Below are 17,334 nucleotides of genomic sequence, written 5' to 3'. Positions count from 1 at the left end.
AAGGAAAATGTCAATAATTCCTTAGTTAGGTTTTGAAATATTGCATAGAACTTTGAAAACAGTAATATGCTCTGGTAACTGATTACTGTTTGAAAAAACTAAGTGTATGATCAAGTTTCCGGCAAAATGCTTCCTCCTTGCTGTAACATAATTGAAGGGTAACACTAACATGTGATGAGAAAATGTAAGGTAGGATTGTACTGAGTAAAAAGAGATTCCTCTGTTGGTACAAACTTGCAGAAGTGGATTAGAATGACAAGGGACATGAGCCTGTAACAACAATAACAAAAATGGTGAGACTGGAAGGAATCTCTGAGATCTCCTGGTTTATCCCCATTACAGATTCATTTTTTTTAAACTTTCTGCAAATACTTATTGAATGTGTCATGTGATCTGGGTCCTGTTCTAGATGCAGAAATGGAGGCCCAAAGCAGTTAAGTGATTTTCCAAGGTCACGTGGCTAGGAAAAGTTAGAGCCGGGGCTAGCTAGTGCTTGGGTCTCAGAACTTCAAGTCTTCATCACAGACCCCACAGTAAGATAACAAGGTAGTTCCCTCAACGCATCAGAAAAATTTAACGGACAGAGGCAGCATGCCCAGAATCTGAAGTTAATATCTGGTTATTTTTGTTCTTTTAATCACTTCTTTTTGCTTTCTGTAATCACAGCTCTTCATCTCAATTCTCCTTCCTTCTACCTGTTGGCAAAGATGCTGGTGTGAGTGGACAGCAGGTGGTCTTTTGAGACCTGGAGGTGAATTGGAGCACTCATAATCCTAGCTGGCCTATTTGTACATATTTCCATCTATTTCCGGATTTTACAAGTACTACCTGTCAACAGTCAATGCCATTATTCAGGACTTCTGGGATGGATCTCCTGGGCTCTTTGAAAATCCTTATTTCCCACAATAACATAGAGTTATACATAAGATGGAGGTTAAAAGAAATTGGCAGGGAATCCTTAGCAATGATTTCAGAATTTATTTTTCAATCAAGAGAGATTTAAAATCACTAGGATTAGCAGTTGCACCAGTGCAGTCATACACCACAAACTACGTTTCTGGCAATGACAGATCACATATACGATGGTGGTCCCATAAGATTATAATGGAGGGGCGGCCGGTTAGCTCAGTTGGTTAGAGCACGGTGCTCATAACAACAAGGTTGCCGGTTCGATCCCCACATGGGCCACTATGAGCTGCGCCCTCCACAACTAGACTGAAACAACTACTTGACTTGGAGCTGATGGATCCCGGAAAAACACACTTAAAATAAATAAAAGTTTAAACAAACTAACAAACAAAACACACAAAAATTGTCTTAAAAAAAAGATTATAATGGAGCTGAAAAATTCCTGTCACCTAGTGACACCATAGCCATTGTAAGGCCATAACGCAGCACATTAGAATTGCCTGTACAGTCACATGCTGTACAGGTGTGTAGCCCAGGAGCAGTAGGCTGCCACACCGTACAGCCTAGGTATGTAGTGGGCTATACCATCTAGGTGTGTGTGAGTGCACTCGTGATATTTGCACAATGATGAAATTGCTTAACGATGCATTTCTCAGAAAGTATCCCTGTTGTTAAGCGACGCGTGACTATATTGCTTAACCTTCTCAGCCTCAGAACGGTAAATCTGATTCATAGGAACACCTGTGTGGCCTAAAATCCTACACTGTAAGTCATTTCCAACCCTCCTATTTTCACTACTGAGACTTCCAGATTGGCCTTTGCCTAGTTTCATTTAGCCTAGAACTAATTTTGGTCATCTCCGTGACCCTGATGAATTTGGTGAGAAGTTCCGAGGATGTTCCGTGGGTTAGCATGACACGTGAAATCAGCGCATGGGACTCATGCTGTTTTACAAGGCAATAGTCTAGTTTCCTTATTGGAGTAAATGACGAAGACCAAAGACCTCCTGGTTATCCGCCCACCAAGTGGATTACGGCCCTGTAAAACTGCACATCTGTCCTGCGAAGGCTTAAATCATAGGCTGGCAGGACGAAATTAGCATAGATGCACACAAAATCAAAACGATGCACAGAGAATTAAAATGACGGTTTTGGGTCTATGCCATGTTCCCCGAATCTGCTTTGAGTTCCACATGTAAATCAAAGATGCAAAATATTTCATGTAGTGTTTCAAGCCAGAGAGATCATTTCTCTCTTCGACGGTGGCAGATTTTGCTTGACTTCCTTTATGAAGCTTAGGCTGGGAAATCAAATCCAACACTATTGTTCTTCGTTTCCTTCATCTCTGCAAACTAGTGTTAGGAGTCACACGGCTTAATATCAATATCCTCCTGCTTTCACGTATCGACCTAGAATATGGTTGGTTTTTTTAGCACACGGATCTACCTGTGAAATGTGAATGCTCTGTTGGTCCAGGTTTAGAAAAATACAGTTTGTGAAAAGCTATTTGAATTTGCGGGGAGGGTTTGAAACATTCCTTGATAAATAGTGATAGGTAAGTTTCACTTTCACAGCCCAGTGCATTCCTGAGAAACTGGCGCACGTACCATTTCCAAAAGTAAAGGGAACTTGCATCAGCTTGAAGATTCAGACTATAATTTGGATTAAAATGCCTTTAAATAGTAACCCATTCATGGTTAAAAACCTTAACAACCATGACTACAACAATCATAATAGCTGTAATTTTTTGAGCAGTTGCTGTCTGGGGACTGTTCCTGGAACGGGACATGCTTTATTTCATGTGATGCTCATAACACCACTGTGATACTGTTACTCATTTGCATAAGCAATATTTTTTCTATTTCTTTTTAATTGTGGTAAAAACATGTAACATAAAATCCACCATTCTCACCATTTTTTTTTTTTTTTGAGGTTTTATTGGGGAAGGGGAACAGTGTGTATTTTTCCAGGATTTTTTCCAAGTTGTTGTCCTTTCAATCTTAGTTGTGGAGGGTGCCATTCAGCTTCAAGTTGTTATCCTTTAAGTCTTAGTTGTGGAGGGCGCAGCTCAGCTTCACGTCCAGTTGCCGTTGCTAATTGTAGGGGGCACAGCCCACCATCCCTTGCGGGAGTCGAACCAGCAACCTTGTGGTTGAGAGGACACGCTCCAACCAACTGAGCCATCCGGGAGCTCAGCTCAAGGTGCCGAGTTCAATCTTAGTTGCAGGGTAGAGCCCACCATCCCTTGAGGGAGTCGAGGAATTGAACTGGCAACCTTGTGGTTGAGAGCCTACTGGCCCATGTGGGAATTGAACCGGCAGCCTTCGGAGTTAGGAGCATGGAGTTCTAACCGCCTGAGCCACTGGGCCGGCCCTCTCACCATTTTTAAGTGTACAGTTCAGTAGGGTTAAATATATCCCAGTGTCGTGCAACACATCTCCAGAACTTTTTCATTTTGCAAAAGTGAAACTCGTTAACATAATATTGTATGTTAGTTATATTTTACTACAACTCTTTAAAAAGACAAATAAAACAAACAAAAAGTGAAACTCAGGACCTGTTAAACAACTACTCCCCATGTCCCCTCCCCTAGCCCTGGCAACTACCATTCTGCGTTGTTTCTATGAGTTTGTATTTATCCTCATTTTACAACTGAGGAAATGGAGGCACGAAGAGCTTAAGAAACCTGGGCAAGTCTGCCCTGTAGCTACTGGTAGGAGGCATAGAATTAAAACCTGAGTTAAAACCTGGCTCTATCTGATCCACAGCATGTGCTCCAGGCTTATCCCCTGAAACGTGTGCTCTGAGTGGGTTCCCCGACCACCTGAATCAGAATCATCTGAGGGCAGGGGGCGGGGGGCGAGGAGATTGTCAAAATGCGGATTCTTGGGCTGGACCCTATATTGTTTGACACCGAAAGCCTGTGGTTTGGCCAGGAATTTTCTGACGATTCTGATGCACACCGAAGTTTGAAGAGCTCCGTTTTAGCCCCCCTGAGTAGAAATGGTTATGATGCAGGACAGCTATGATACAGGTACGACTCCATCCCTGCCCTCAAGGAGCTTCCAGTTTGCTGGAGAGATGGGGAGAAAGAAGCAGGTGCCATAGAACACAAGAAGAATGAGAGGAACAGCCAGTGTGATGGGCACAGAGCGCTGAGAGGGTCGGAAATGGCGGCCCGTTCCGATCAGGAACGGTTTCTGCTCGTTTGGACCGCTCACTTAGGTTTGATGTTGTGTCCCTGCCAGAGCTGCCGGGGAGCTCCTTGCGCAATGGGCTCTTATTCAGCGATTACCTATTGAGTTAGTCCGTTGTAAAAAATGACTGGTCGATCACTTTGGCACATCTTCCTATACGTGTTCCTTGGTTTCAGGCTCTTGGAAGTGAAGGGCAGTATCACCTTAGCATGGGTATTATCTGCACAGGACGGAAGACGATTACTATGGGGCTGTAGTTTGTTTGTTTTTTTAAGGAGGGCGCAGCTCACAGTGGGCCCATGTGGGGATCGAACTGGCAACCTTGGTGTATTAGCACCACGCTCTGACCAACTGAGCTAACCGACAACCCAGGGCTGTAGTTTTCTAACACCTCCGTCATGGCCTGGTGGTAAGATAGGCATTGAAATAACAAGAACTTTATCAGATCCTGAAGTTCTCCATGGGGGGGGATCTGACTTATAATCTGATGGCAAAAGTATTGATGATGATGGTGGTGGTGGTGTGATGACAACAGTAATCACACCTGTGAGAAACACATATTTTGCATGTCTGGCACTTAGTACTTGAGAATTGCCTTCTCTAGAGTAAAGGAGTAATTTTCTGGAAACCATAAATTGAATCGAATGCTTTCCCTACCCACTTGATTTTCAAAGAACTTCTTTGGGCATTCAGGGAGTTCTCTCTGGCAGCTTCCAATGATGGCGTTACTGCGATTCCCTACGAGAGGGATTTTTCTGGTCGGCATTAATGATAGTATTTGAGTATAGCTGTTACAAGTCCGTTTTCAGGGTAACCTCTTCTCTGTGATGCTAAGTCTTACACCTAACTGATTAATTATTTCCCTTACAAACAATTCCCAGTGAATTCTTAAAACTTTCAGTCAGCGTTGGCCATTATCAAATTTCTCTTCAAGATCTTGGCTGTATCTCTACTGGCTACAATCTCTCAGGCGCAGCCGTGACCTCCCGTGATGTAGCTCTTCCTTCCCCATAGAGTTAACTGCTCCTTGAAACTCCTCCATATGGGGGAAGATGATGCTCTGACAGTCTTCTTCTTCCCCATTTTCAATTTATCACACCTGGAGAGTCCTTGGACAGGCCTTCGTATGGCCTTGGTGCTCTCAACCCTTCGGTTATGATGTTTCTTTTAAGGATGTAAGGTTGGTGGCCTGTCACCCAAAGCTCAGTGGGGCAGCTGCCCGGCTCCCAGGCCGGCTAGCAGAGGTATCACTGAGAGAGTGCTGGGATACTTATTATGGGGCAGTGGCACCTTCCTAACTGGGATTGTTATTTTTCTAAAATATAGGATAGGATGATCCCATTTGCTTAAACCCTGCTTTGGCTCCTTTGGACTTACAGAATCAAGTGCAATCTTCTCAGGAGGAACCTTAGGCTCCCCTGATGGGACCCCGGCCCTGCCTCTACTTTCAGCCTTGTCTCCTGCCAGTCCACCAGTGCGTGCACACACACACACAAACCCACCCTTTCCCACATGCTGCTCCTCTGCTCTGAGGGTCCTTTCCTAGTCTCTCTGGCAAAGTCCTCCTGGTGCTGCCATGCACAAAAAGATGCCATCTCTGTGAAGCATGTCTGGATATTCCTGTAGGGCTAATCTCCTTCCATTCTTACCCAGCCTCCCTTTACAGCCCTTGTCACACCTCTGTTGTAATTACTTGTTTACACTGCTGTCTTTCTCACTATGCTGTGAGGCCCTTGAGGGGCAGGAAACCATGTCTTCATATATCTTTGAATCCCTAGAACCCAGTACCCCCCAAAATCATGTTTGAGGTGGAGCTAGGCTCTCTTGTGGGGCCTGAGCTGGGTGACCGAAGAAAGAATGATATAAGAAGATAGAATCTATCTTACCTTTCTCCTTTCCTTTATCTGCAAGCGTCTTTCTGCACCATTTGATCTTTCCCTGGTCTGGTAATATACGCGTATACTGGTCAGTTGGTAACACTTGCTGAGCGCCTCCAGTAGGATACAGTAACTGACCCCAACAAATGTGATGCTGCGTTGGGGTCAGGTTAGCTCATGCAAATGACCTACTAGTTAAAATGCAAGTAAGTAGAAGGTACATGGTACAAGGATGGAGGAGCCACAGAGAGAAGGAGCCATCAAAATGGGGGTGGTTTGGCCAGGGAAGGGCTTCAAGGAATAGGTACTTTTAAAGTGAGGTTTATAAGGTCAGAAATGTCAAATGAAGGTCGAGAGAGAGAGAGAGAGAGAGAGGAGAGAGAGAGAGAGAGGAACTGGGAGTAGCACAATGAGACCGAGAGTGGGGCAGGCTTTCTCTCTGTACCTCAAGAGCCACCCGTGCCTCTGACCATCAATGACTCAATAGATCAAGCAAAATGAAGGACCACAGTATGAGATACTGCATCTTTCTTTGGATTTGTTGTGGACGGAGGGGTTTCTCTAGGGCCCAAGGAAAGGGAGGCTAATCTAGCCTAAAGTAGAGCAATCTGGGAGACAGACAACATTTTAAAACACTGGTTCTGCTACTCATTCGCTGCTTGACTTCCCTTATGACAAAGTACTTAGACTTGTCTTTGCTTATGAAGCAGGACTGGAAACCCCACGAGGGATCCCTCTGTCCTTGCTGCCCTGGTGGGCCCCAGACTTTACACTTTCCTGTGCCCCAACGGGAGGAAGTTGAACCACCTGTTTCCTTTCCTTTATTCTGGGGCACTTTCCCTCTGTCCAGGGTGGTACGGGGAACCCAACAATGGGAAAGCTAAAAGAGCTGGGTGGGTCCGGCTCAGCTTTGCTTCTGAGTGGGACCATGATGGATGGAATGACTCTTTATCCATAGATCTGAGAGCCAGGAAAGGAGGCTGGCGGTGGGAAAAGGATGTTCACTCTCCCTTGCTTGAAGAGGAAATATGAAGATTCTCTCAGCAACTGTGGTCCTATACTCTAACTATAGCCTTCAGCCCTGGAATGTGCATTTCCAAATTAAAAACGGGAAGACTGTACTCTTACTAGGAAGACCCATTATCAGAAAAAGAGGTTTCATCTGATAGTACTTTACACTTTTACAAAATATTTTCAAAGATATTTCTCACTTGTAGTAAGGGAGGAATGGCTGTCTCTCTGATTTACAGATGCAAAAACTGAATCAGTATTTTTTTTTTAAAGGAACTTATGAGAAGGATAGGATGAGAATCTAAGGCTTTTCCTCCCAAATCGCATATTCTTCGTACTAACTCATATATCCCCAAAGTATGGCTGTCAACTGTGATACTGGTGATGATTCTAGAAAGAAAATTTAAAATATAAAAAAATAATCTATATTTGTTTTATATATACTTTAAAATTTTATTTTGATATCATATATAAAAATATAACTAGCATATCTAAACTGTTATTTCAGAGATATTATTACTTAGGATGAGACTGAAAAAAATAATATATAGGTAAAGTACAGATAAGCAATATGTGAAAATGCAATTTTAATAACTGAATTTGGGGACTACTGAAATATAACATGCTTCCATCCTGAGTTTCCACTTGAGAGTTCTTACTATAATTGTCTTAATATCAGAAATACCAAAGGATATTTTCGGTGAGAAAAAAATTCAATAATAAATGTGTGAATGACATTTTTAAGTCCTCAAAATTTCAAAGCATTTATAGAAGGATTAAAAAAGGTGACACATGATCCTTGTATATGCTTCTGGATATCAGTAACCCTTTGTTTTATGGATAAACCATCTTTTAAGAGAGTAAAGAATATCTGAAGACTTGGGAAATAGAGAACATGTTTTTCCTTTTAAAAACACTTTAAAATGTACTGATAATTTGATAGGTATTTTAATATATTTTCAATTAAAATTCAACAGCCATTTACTCCCATGGCCAGAGAATTTACAGATGCTAATGTATCTCTGTGAAAATTTCTAAAAGTTCTTACTGAAGGCATTCAACACGGACAAGAACTCACATTGGGCTAATCTGTCATTACCATGAGCCTGAAATTCTGACACATGACATTCCATGGCCTTTGATGGGGAAGCCGTTTAAATGATTCCTAAGAATGGAACAGTTGGAATAATCGAAGGGAGTAATTTCATACCTGATTGGGAGAATGCAGTAACAATTTAGGCCCTGTTTGAACTGCTTCAGAAGGTCCTTTCAGCCCTGGCCTCAGAGCAGGGCCTCAGAGGGGGCGGGACCCTGTGTCCTGGGCAGTCTATTGGATTTATTTTCCAAGTTCTGAAAGGTGGAAAAGCCTGGAGAAGCTCCCTCCTTATGCCTCCTGTCCTTTCCCCTGTAGCTCTCTGGCTTTAAAAAAGAACATAGAACCATCACTGCAGAATGGAATGAAGGGCTCTGTACGCTCCCCCAGCACAGGTGCACTTGCCAGGTCAGTGCTGGCCTGAGAGGACACCAGGGATCACCTGTCCAAGCAGCTCCTCTGTGACTTTCCACCAAAACCAAATAGGCAAACTCTCCAAGATGGGCACATTCTCAGGTGGTATTCAGTAGCTGAAACTGAAACAAAAAACTACACAAAGATACATGGAGCTAAAGGGACTGCTTTTTTGGGCTGTCCCATTTTGAGTCACCTTAATGCAGAGGTCAGGACTATGGGCTTTGGGTCAATACACCTGGATTTGAATCCAGGCTCTTCCTTTTCCTAGCTGTGTGATTCACAGCTAGAAATAATGGTACTTTTCTGAGCCTCAGCTTCTTCATCGTAGAGTGGGGATTAATACCTCCCTTGTAGAGTTATCATGAGGATTAAATAAGACACGCAATGGCCTGCCACATACCAGGCTCTCAGTACATGGAAGCTGCAACTGCTACCACCACTGCCATTCTGTCACCACGCAGGACCATGTCTGTGTCGAAACTGCTGCCACTACCATCACCACCTCTATCTGATGGCCATTACCAGCAGCGTGATCACTGCTACCTCCACTGCTGCTATTACCACTGCTGCTGCTGTTCGCGAGAGATCATTTCATTCCACGTATCACAGAAAGGCCCAGTGAGAAGCAGAGCAGTTGAATTATAACAGGATTTTATGATTTCAGAGTAGCTTTAAGGGTTCTGAGAGACCAACGTTATTGAAGATGCAATGAGTAGAGGCCGACTCTTGCCTAAAGCTTCCTGTTCCCTCTAACCTCTTATAAATCGTAGATGGGATCGCCCCTTTAAGAAACTAGAATCAGGGGTGCTATATATTTGACACGGCACCAGTATGTGGAAACAAACATATTTAAAAGAATTTAAAAACTTAAGAACATCAGCTGGAGGAGATAATAATCAAATGCCAGTGACCTGAAATTAGGAGCATCGCTTATGCTGGGGGAGGCAGTGAAAAGAAGGACCGAGTTTTCAGCACAGGGTCAGCAGGACAAGGAAGCGGACGGATAAGCAAAGACAAAAGACCTGATGGGTTTGAAAAGGAGGAAATTCCTTGGAATGTGGATATTGTAGGTGTAAAATGAATAGACATCATTACCATTTTGCTCTTTAAAAAGGAATGATTCTGCTTTGGCTCTACGTAGAAAATAGAAACAGTATTGTAAGATTAATTTGGGACTTTACCAACAGTTTTAGGAAGCTGGAGGAGGGAAAAAAGAAACAGTAGAAGGTTTGGAAAATGAATTTGGCAGGGAAGGTGGAGGCGGCTGAACAGTAGGGAGGAGAGCTGAGGTGAATGTTTGGGTCAATTATCTTAATCTGTGACCAGTCCAGAGCTGTCTACTGCCCAGATGGAGGGTCGCAGTGGACTGGGGCCATCCTTACTTCACAAATGGAAAGGGGAGACCAAAGGTGACTTGTGTTCTTAAAATTCTTCTCAGAGCTCACCAAATGTAGGCAGCAACATTTATCTTTAAATATTTTCAGGCAGAATGATCAGATAGAAATAGACAAGTCTTTGTTTTAAATAGCTTTTGATAAGGAAATCTGGGAAAATCAAGCCAAGTATGCCACGTGGAAAGCTACCTACCGAGGTGAAAAAATTGGATTTACAAGCACATTGCAAAATCTAAGGGAGTTTCCACATCTGCTAGCAAATAAGATGTTGTGCTAATTTTCTCAGTTTTATAGCTTTGTTGAGGTATAATTTGCATACCATAAAATCCACCCATTGGTAAGTGTATAATTTACTGATTTTTAGGAATTATCTAGAGTTCTGCAACTATCACCTCACTCACAGGTTTTTATTTTTTTTTTTGACTCTAGAAATCTTGTTTGAAAATAGTTTTATTTTTAACACTGAGATAAATGTGTAAATATTTTTATTTAATTTAGAATACTTTATGTCACATTCAAGCTGGTATTGCCTATGAGACAAGCAGAGAATGAAGGATATTATAGCAGCTTGCAGCTAAGACCAATAATGTTGAACTTTTATTTTATACACTATTTTATACACTGCAGACTTACTCTTTCTTTGGAAAATACATCTAAATGAACAAATATTAACTGGCAGGCACTTTGAACTTTGTAGGATTTACTGATATACAACTAACTGATAATAACAGATGAAATAATTGGTGAAAAATTTTTCTTTCACTTTTTCTAGAAGGAAACAAAAGGTCAGTATCGTATATACTGTTAAAAGTAGAATGACACTTGAAACCTATGTAATTTTACTAACCATTGTCGCCCCAATAAATTTTAATAAAAAAAAAAAGTTGAACAAATAATTTCTTTTTAGCACTGTCAGAAGCTAGAAACCAGTTAGCTAAATAGTATTTACTAAATGTATATTGTGTACCTATTTCTGTCCAAAATGCTGCAGGGAGGTAAGTGATACAAAGAGAGAATTCTTTAATCTCTAGAGTAGTGGTGAGAAAAGCTCCCTCCCTTTTTTCATTGAGGTCCACTAACCAATAATGAAAAAAAAAAAAGAGAATTATAGTAGAAAATCTTGACTTACATATTTTATAAAATAAAATTTCAGTTACTTGCTTTTAATATAAAAAATTACAAAATTCTTTAATATATACAACAAAAACTAAAAGAATGCTCTGAACTTCTCTGTTATAAACAGTTAAAGGAGAGAAGGCAAGGGATGGTGGTGGGGTGTAGAGATAAAGTGGTGAGAAAGAAAGATATAATTATAGAAAAAGAGGACACAAAAAAGAATTCATGGAAAGGAAAACAAGGGAAGAACAGGAAAGACATACACAGAAACACACATACAGAGCTATACATACTAAGAGGGAGAAATACTATAAGGGGAAAAGAAAGAGAAAGATGTCCAAGGAGTAAAACCATCCTTTCCTGACCCTTATTTGGATCTTGCTATTAAAGACATGAAAGCCATGGTGTGTTTGTGCAACCACAGGTGTAACTGAGGACATCACTTTGGGAACCTGTCCTTTGAGGGAGATGAAACTGAGGTCGGGGCTAGATATGGCCTCTTTGCCAAAGGCTCCCAGTCTAATTCTGAGTTTCCTGTCTAAATTGGGAAATCGAATGAATGATGACTAATAAAACAGGATGGGTTTCGCAGTGATCTGAGCCAAGAAGTCTTTCTGGAGCAAGGAAGGTAGACAGTATAAGACAGAATCATGAACGAGGGAGTGATGTGGGGAATAATGGCTGGGAAGGCACACAGATACTCTGTGCTCGAATCTAGCTTTGGTCATTAACGTGGGGATTCGCTGGGACTCAACTGAAACCACATTTATGCTCAGATCTTTATTTACAAATGAGTCCAGAATTCTTGTTGGGGCTCTACCTGGTTGGGGCTGTGCCCTGACCTTGGGCAACTTCCAAACTCTTCTTGGGTCTTGGTGTATGAAGCTGTAAACGGAAGGGATTTGACTAGAAAATTTCTGAGATTTCATCTAATTAAAAGAATTACCCTTTTACATTGACACTGAGCAAAAAAAAAAAAATAAAATAAAAAAATAAAAAAAAAAAATAAATAAATCCTGAAAAATATAAACCAGAATAAAAATATTTTGATTAAAATATCCCTAATAATGTGTTATAAATTAAGGATGTAAGGATGAAGCAAACAACTTTAAAAGTTATCAGATTTAACCTATGTATAAAATCTCTTGTCCTCTAATTCTAAACCAGCCATTTGACACTAAAACTATGTGAAATAGGATATGATCAACACTAGAACTGTCTTGCCTTGCTTTAAATATTTAAAAATCTGCAATTTGTTGTTAATCATCATTGGCAACTCTCAGCTTTTCTAAGATTGGACTTTTTAAAGTCAAAATTATGGCATATAGTTCTAAAAGTATTAAATAAACAAGGAAATAAAGGGAGAAAAGCAATGTGTAAGAATCTCAAAAGTAAAGTTCTATCTCTTCATCTTTCATTTTCCCTAGAATCACTTGGTTCTGATTTTAGTATTCCTGCTTACAAATAAAGGGGGAACCGGCCACGGTGGTGGGAAGTCTGGGTGTGGGAGGGTGCACTGTTGTCTATTCGTAGAATCAAGCCTTTCAGTTGACTAAGACAACAACCAAATCTGTAGATGGTTTATTTGATCTGCGTGAAAGAGTGGCAGTGGGAATTTTGGCACTTGAATAAGCGGAAACAATATTTTTGGCTAGAGAGACTTCTGTGTTCTCTCAGGGAGCCTTCTAGAAGGCCATCTGGACCAACAGTATTTCTTTTGTAAAGCCCTGCATTTGGAAACACAAATGAAAGGTGTGTGAGCCCTAATCTATGAAAATAGATACCTATGAAAATAATTTGCTTTCAATATTGGTGTGTGGGTTTCATTCTTTGTAATTTTCGAGATGAAAAGACTTACATGAGGAAAAAGGAACTCTTACTTTTTCCTTTCTTTGTTAAAATATAAGTTCCTAATTTACGTTCCAGTAGAGGATTTGTTTATGAATATAAACTTATTATTTTGCATTATTGCTTGTTCCAGTGAGTGAAATTAGAATATTTCAGTTATGGGGTTGTTTACAGTTGTTATGTCAGGTAGTGACCTTGTTTTTGACCTTCATAATTGTTACTTGAACCTAGATTTTAAAGATGAACACTTCCTCTTCCTTGATTTTTAGCCAGCTTGTGAAGATGTAAAAACAAAAAATTGTGAAAAAAGTTAAGGAAATCTTTGCAAAACCAAATAAAGCATTTATGGCAATGATATGAGTAAAACAGAGTGCTTGGAAAACTGAATATGAAGCAAAGCCATATTTGTAGCTAGATACTATAGAGATATCAATATTCTAGCAAAGTACCTTTAAAAATTGATCATGTAATGCATTTTGCTGTTCTTACTACATTTTGCTACTCTTTCACATTTGTCTGTTAGAGCTTTCATTTGGAAAGAAATGGTAAATTATTATATTAAGATTTCTTGGGATTATCAATCATTTTAAAAAAGCAACTATTTCCTTTAGCTGTCATTTTTGCCCAAGAAGTGATGAATATGGAAAGAGAAAAAATTTAGCATTGAGTTTATAATATAGACATGAAAAAATATGCCTAACATGAATATATATAGTATAAATATGTATATTACATGTATTTATTTATAAACAAATTATAGTTTCCACTGACATCAACTAATATTAAGTAATTATCTGCTCAAGATATTTCCATTTCAATGATTCAATTTCATATTACATATAATTCTTAGTTGATAAAAATCTGTTAAAATCATACTTTTTAATTAGCAATACTAAATTCAGTGCTGATGGAGAATTTTCAAATACTATTGGAATGAACATTTTTATGAAAAAATGACAAAGATGAAATTAACTTTTAAGAAAATCCTTTATAAATTTAAAACAAATCACATGGAAGTGATTTATCCTGGCTAAAGTATCTTAGCAAACAATTTGAAGCTAAAGTGATTAATGACATGCAGCTTGCATCTCAAAATATATTTTTTTTCTAGAAGGATGGAAGAAAAAACTCAAGTTTGATTAATATTGCAGGTATATACCTCACAACTGATGTCAGCTAAGTCAGAACTGTTTTAGCTTATGAGAATTAAAATAGAGCATAGAGTATGGGGAATGTTTAAACATTTTCCAACAGATTTTAATAGATGATAACCTCAGTCCCCAATGTCAGTCTATATATAGTCTAATTCTTATTAGTGGGAACTGTTGTACCAGGCAACAAAAATTCTTTGGCCTGTAAATATTTTCAGTTTCCTGAATCAAAGCAGTCACAAATATCATTACCAGCCAAACAGTGACAGGTTATATGAGCAGATTATTATTTTTTAATGTAAAGTATTTTCACCCTACATTAGACTAAGGGCATCAAACTTTATTTCCTTAGATCTTCCAGTTAAAATAAAACAAAAAAATTCATGTGGTACCAAAGACTGAATGAACCCCAATCATTTATCTACTCATGATCTAAGTATTCCCATGAATTTTGTTATTTGGAGAGGACAGGAAGAAAAGGTAGAACTTTTATTTTTGAGTAATAACTATATAACAATAATAAATATTATTACTATAGAAAACACAGATGAGGTGTTTATCCAGCATTAACTATGAACTTCTGCTATACCTTTGGTCTTAGGGCAGAATATAATTTAAGATGGGAGCAGGAAATAGAGAAAAGCAAAGATATATAATTTTGCCTTCTTGGGTCATTTCTATTTAAAAACATTACTTGAATGAAATTTTCATCAGGGGGGAAAAAAGGTCCTTTAGAAATTTATAAGTGTCTCACTAGGACATAAACCATCAGTTTCCTACCATTGACAGAGTCACCTGTGCTTTGGACAAAATATCCGAGGGTGTATGTTTTCATCAGTGATTCACATTTGAAATAAAACAGATTAGATGTTTGTTGGAAGCAATACTTTACACAACCGAGCAACCTATTTAGACTAAATCTGTACAAACAGAACCTACATTATTTAAACCCTAAGACCCCTCAAGACCCAAAGTCACCTTCCTGCAGACCCAATTTTTGTGACCAATTTATGGGCAAAGTAAAAGAAACATGCGAACTGGATAAAATAACCATATGTCCCCACTGGAAGCCCCATTACTTGAATCATTTAAACCTTGCTGGACAAAGCACCAGGAGAATTTGCTGTAGGAAACAAACCTACACGAATGGGCCAGGGAAGAAATGACCTAATAGTCAGTCTCCCTTCTGCTCTAATTTCTACGGTTCTCTCCTAAGAAAAGCTGCCACATCATTGTGAAAGCTTATGCCCCAACAAGAGGGAATTTCTTATTTAAAAAAAAAAAACAAAAAAGTTCAGAATTTAACATTTAAGTTGCCATCACCAAATAGTAAGGACACTTTGAGATGATTTTCCCTGGGAACAACACTTGCAAGATACAATGGAAACCGTTTTTTTTCCTTCATTCAAAAACTTAAATGCCAGTAAAAGAGTGTGTGTCCAGATTGAATTTTGTTTGCTGGCTACTGAAATTTGGGGTAAGCCTTCCCATACCCCGAGCTGCTGACAGTGCCAAGTGGCACCCTTTGATGTTATCCAATGTGAAACCAATGTGGACGGTTAATGGGGGCAGTGTTGGCCCAGACTGGAACTCTGCTTGGCCTGCCGTTTTGATGGTGCACATCCTGCCTCAGTTTATTATTTCAGTAGGATTTATCACATGCATGTCCTCAGCTGGCATAAGGAATACACAGAGGTGTCGGACATTTAGTGAGCGTGTGCAGAAGCAAGCACGCAAGAGAATAGAGTGGATAGAGTTATTTGCATGCATGAATGAAACAGTACATGGCTCTTCTCTCTAGGTAAATATTGGTGTTTGAGGAGCTGGGATTTTGGGTCAAGATATAGAAGTGGACATAAAACACAATGTCAAGTTAAAAATATTTTTCTATGAACTGCGCTGTTTGCTGATGGCCACTATTGATTTGAAATGGAAGGATGCTATTGATCCTGGAAGTGGTATGAGTCCAAATGGGATGTTTTCCATAGCACATATTCTGCCTTTTGATTTTTAAGTGAAGTGTGCACGTAAGTGTGCAAAGGTGTGCTGGTGTGAGGGTGAGCAAGTGTGCATGGTCGGGACTGAAGGCAGGTATCCAGAGTGAGAGGAAGGCAGTGACCCATTTAATACTGCTACTCACTTTCCCAAGTCCTGGGGTTTTCAGGTGTTTTAACTGCCAGTGAAAAGTGCAAGTGACATTTCTCACATCATGTCACACTGAAAACAAGTTGTGTCTTTTTTTTTTTTTTTTTTTTTACAGGGGACTGTTTAACCCTTAGAACCTTAATAATGTTTCAACATTCTTTTTCCCCTTAAGTACTTCCACACGGTAGTACCAAAACCTAACTCCTTATGTAACAAGGCGGAGTTTAGATATTACCTCTGGGATAGATTTCCAAATGCCGCTTCCCCTATCCTCTTAAAAAGAGGCACACGGTATTATTGCAAATAACCTTTAAGATAATTAACTGACAATGCTGCAACTAGCATAAAATCTTCCTTCAGGCGACACCTAATTTAAGTGTTACTGGCACAAAGTGGAGACAGATTGCCGCATCGCCACTGCAATATTTACATAGCAGAAACCCACAGAGCAGGAAGCGCGGGGCTCAATGATGCACTAAATTAGGACAACCGCACCCCAGTGTTAATTTGCTTTCCATTCTATCCAAATCTCAGGTCCAGAAATGGGTACAACACAGACTACAACCTCCCACTCTTAAATGACTAAACCGGAGGAGATTTTTGTACTTTTCCCCCGCAAAATTAAAATAACTTGAAATTTATTTATTCTCTCCACAAGAACCGTTTGATCAAACTGTGTTTATTTCATTACAACTTGCTCCTCACTTGATCTAAAATTATTTTCATATGAATGCTGCATCAGAGTCCTAGAGAGAAAACTAAACAGAGTTCTATTTCTCGAAGGCTGCCAATATAGTTTATGAAAAGAATAAAAAGAGAAACTTGAGAGCCGGTGGGTGAAATACTTAGGAACACGGAAGGGCAAACTGATTGGGGTGAAATGTCTCACTGATGACTATTGTCCCCCCGATACAACTCCCCCCCCCCAAAATATGAGTTATTTTTTTAAATCATTGACACAATTTTTTTTTCATTCTCCTCCGTAGTATTTTAAACATCAGTTTCATCCAAGGCACGAATAACACATTTACCTTTCCTAATTGTTGATGTTCTTTAAAGGCAGCAATCAGTTCTCAGCCCACTTAATTTTTTCAGGGGATGGAGAAACTGCTCCTGGACGACTGCAATTTGGTTAGGGTGTATCACCTGCTTACCTACAAGAAGATTAATAACAGTG

At 39.7% G+C, this 17,334-nt stretch overlaps 1 protein-coding gene across 1 annotated transcript in view; it reads right to left on the bottom strand.

The window, feature by feature from the left end:
* The window catches only part of CLYBL (citramalyl-CoA lyase), a 218,572-nt gene that overhangs the window by 2,998 nt on the left and 198,240 nt on the right, over window positions 1-17,334 (bottom strand). The window contains 3 exon segments of the mRNA XM_033104835.1: window positions 17,189-17,232; window positions 17,235-17,261; window positions 17,264-17,311. Coding sequence (XP_032960726.1) covers window positions 17,189-17,232; window positions 17,235-17,261; window positions 17,264-17,311 — 119 coding nt within the window.

The sequence above is a fragment of the Rhinolophus ferrumequinum genome, chromosome 4 (assembly GCF_004115265.2).
Source record: "Rhinolophus ferrumequinum isolate MPI-CBG mRhiFer1 chromosome 4, mRhiFer1_v1.p, whole genome shotgun sequence".
NCBI lineage: Eukaryota > Metazoa > Chordata > Mammalia > Chiroptera > Rhinolophidae > Rhinolophus > Rhinolophus ferrumequinum.
The sequence above is the reverse complement of the archived record's forward strand: the minus strand, read 5'-3'. Positions and strand labels throughout refer to the sequence as shown.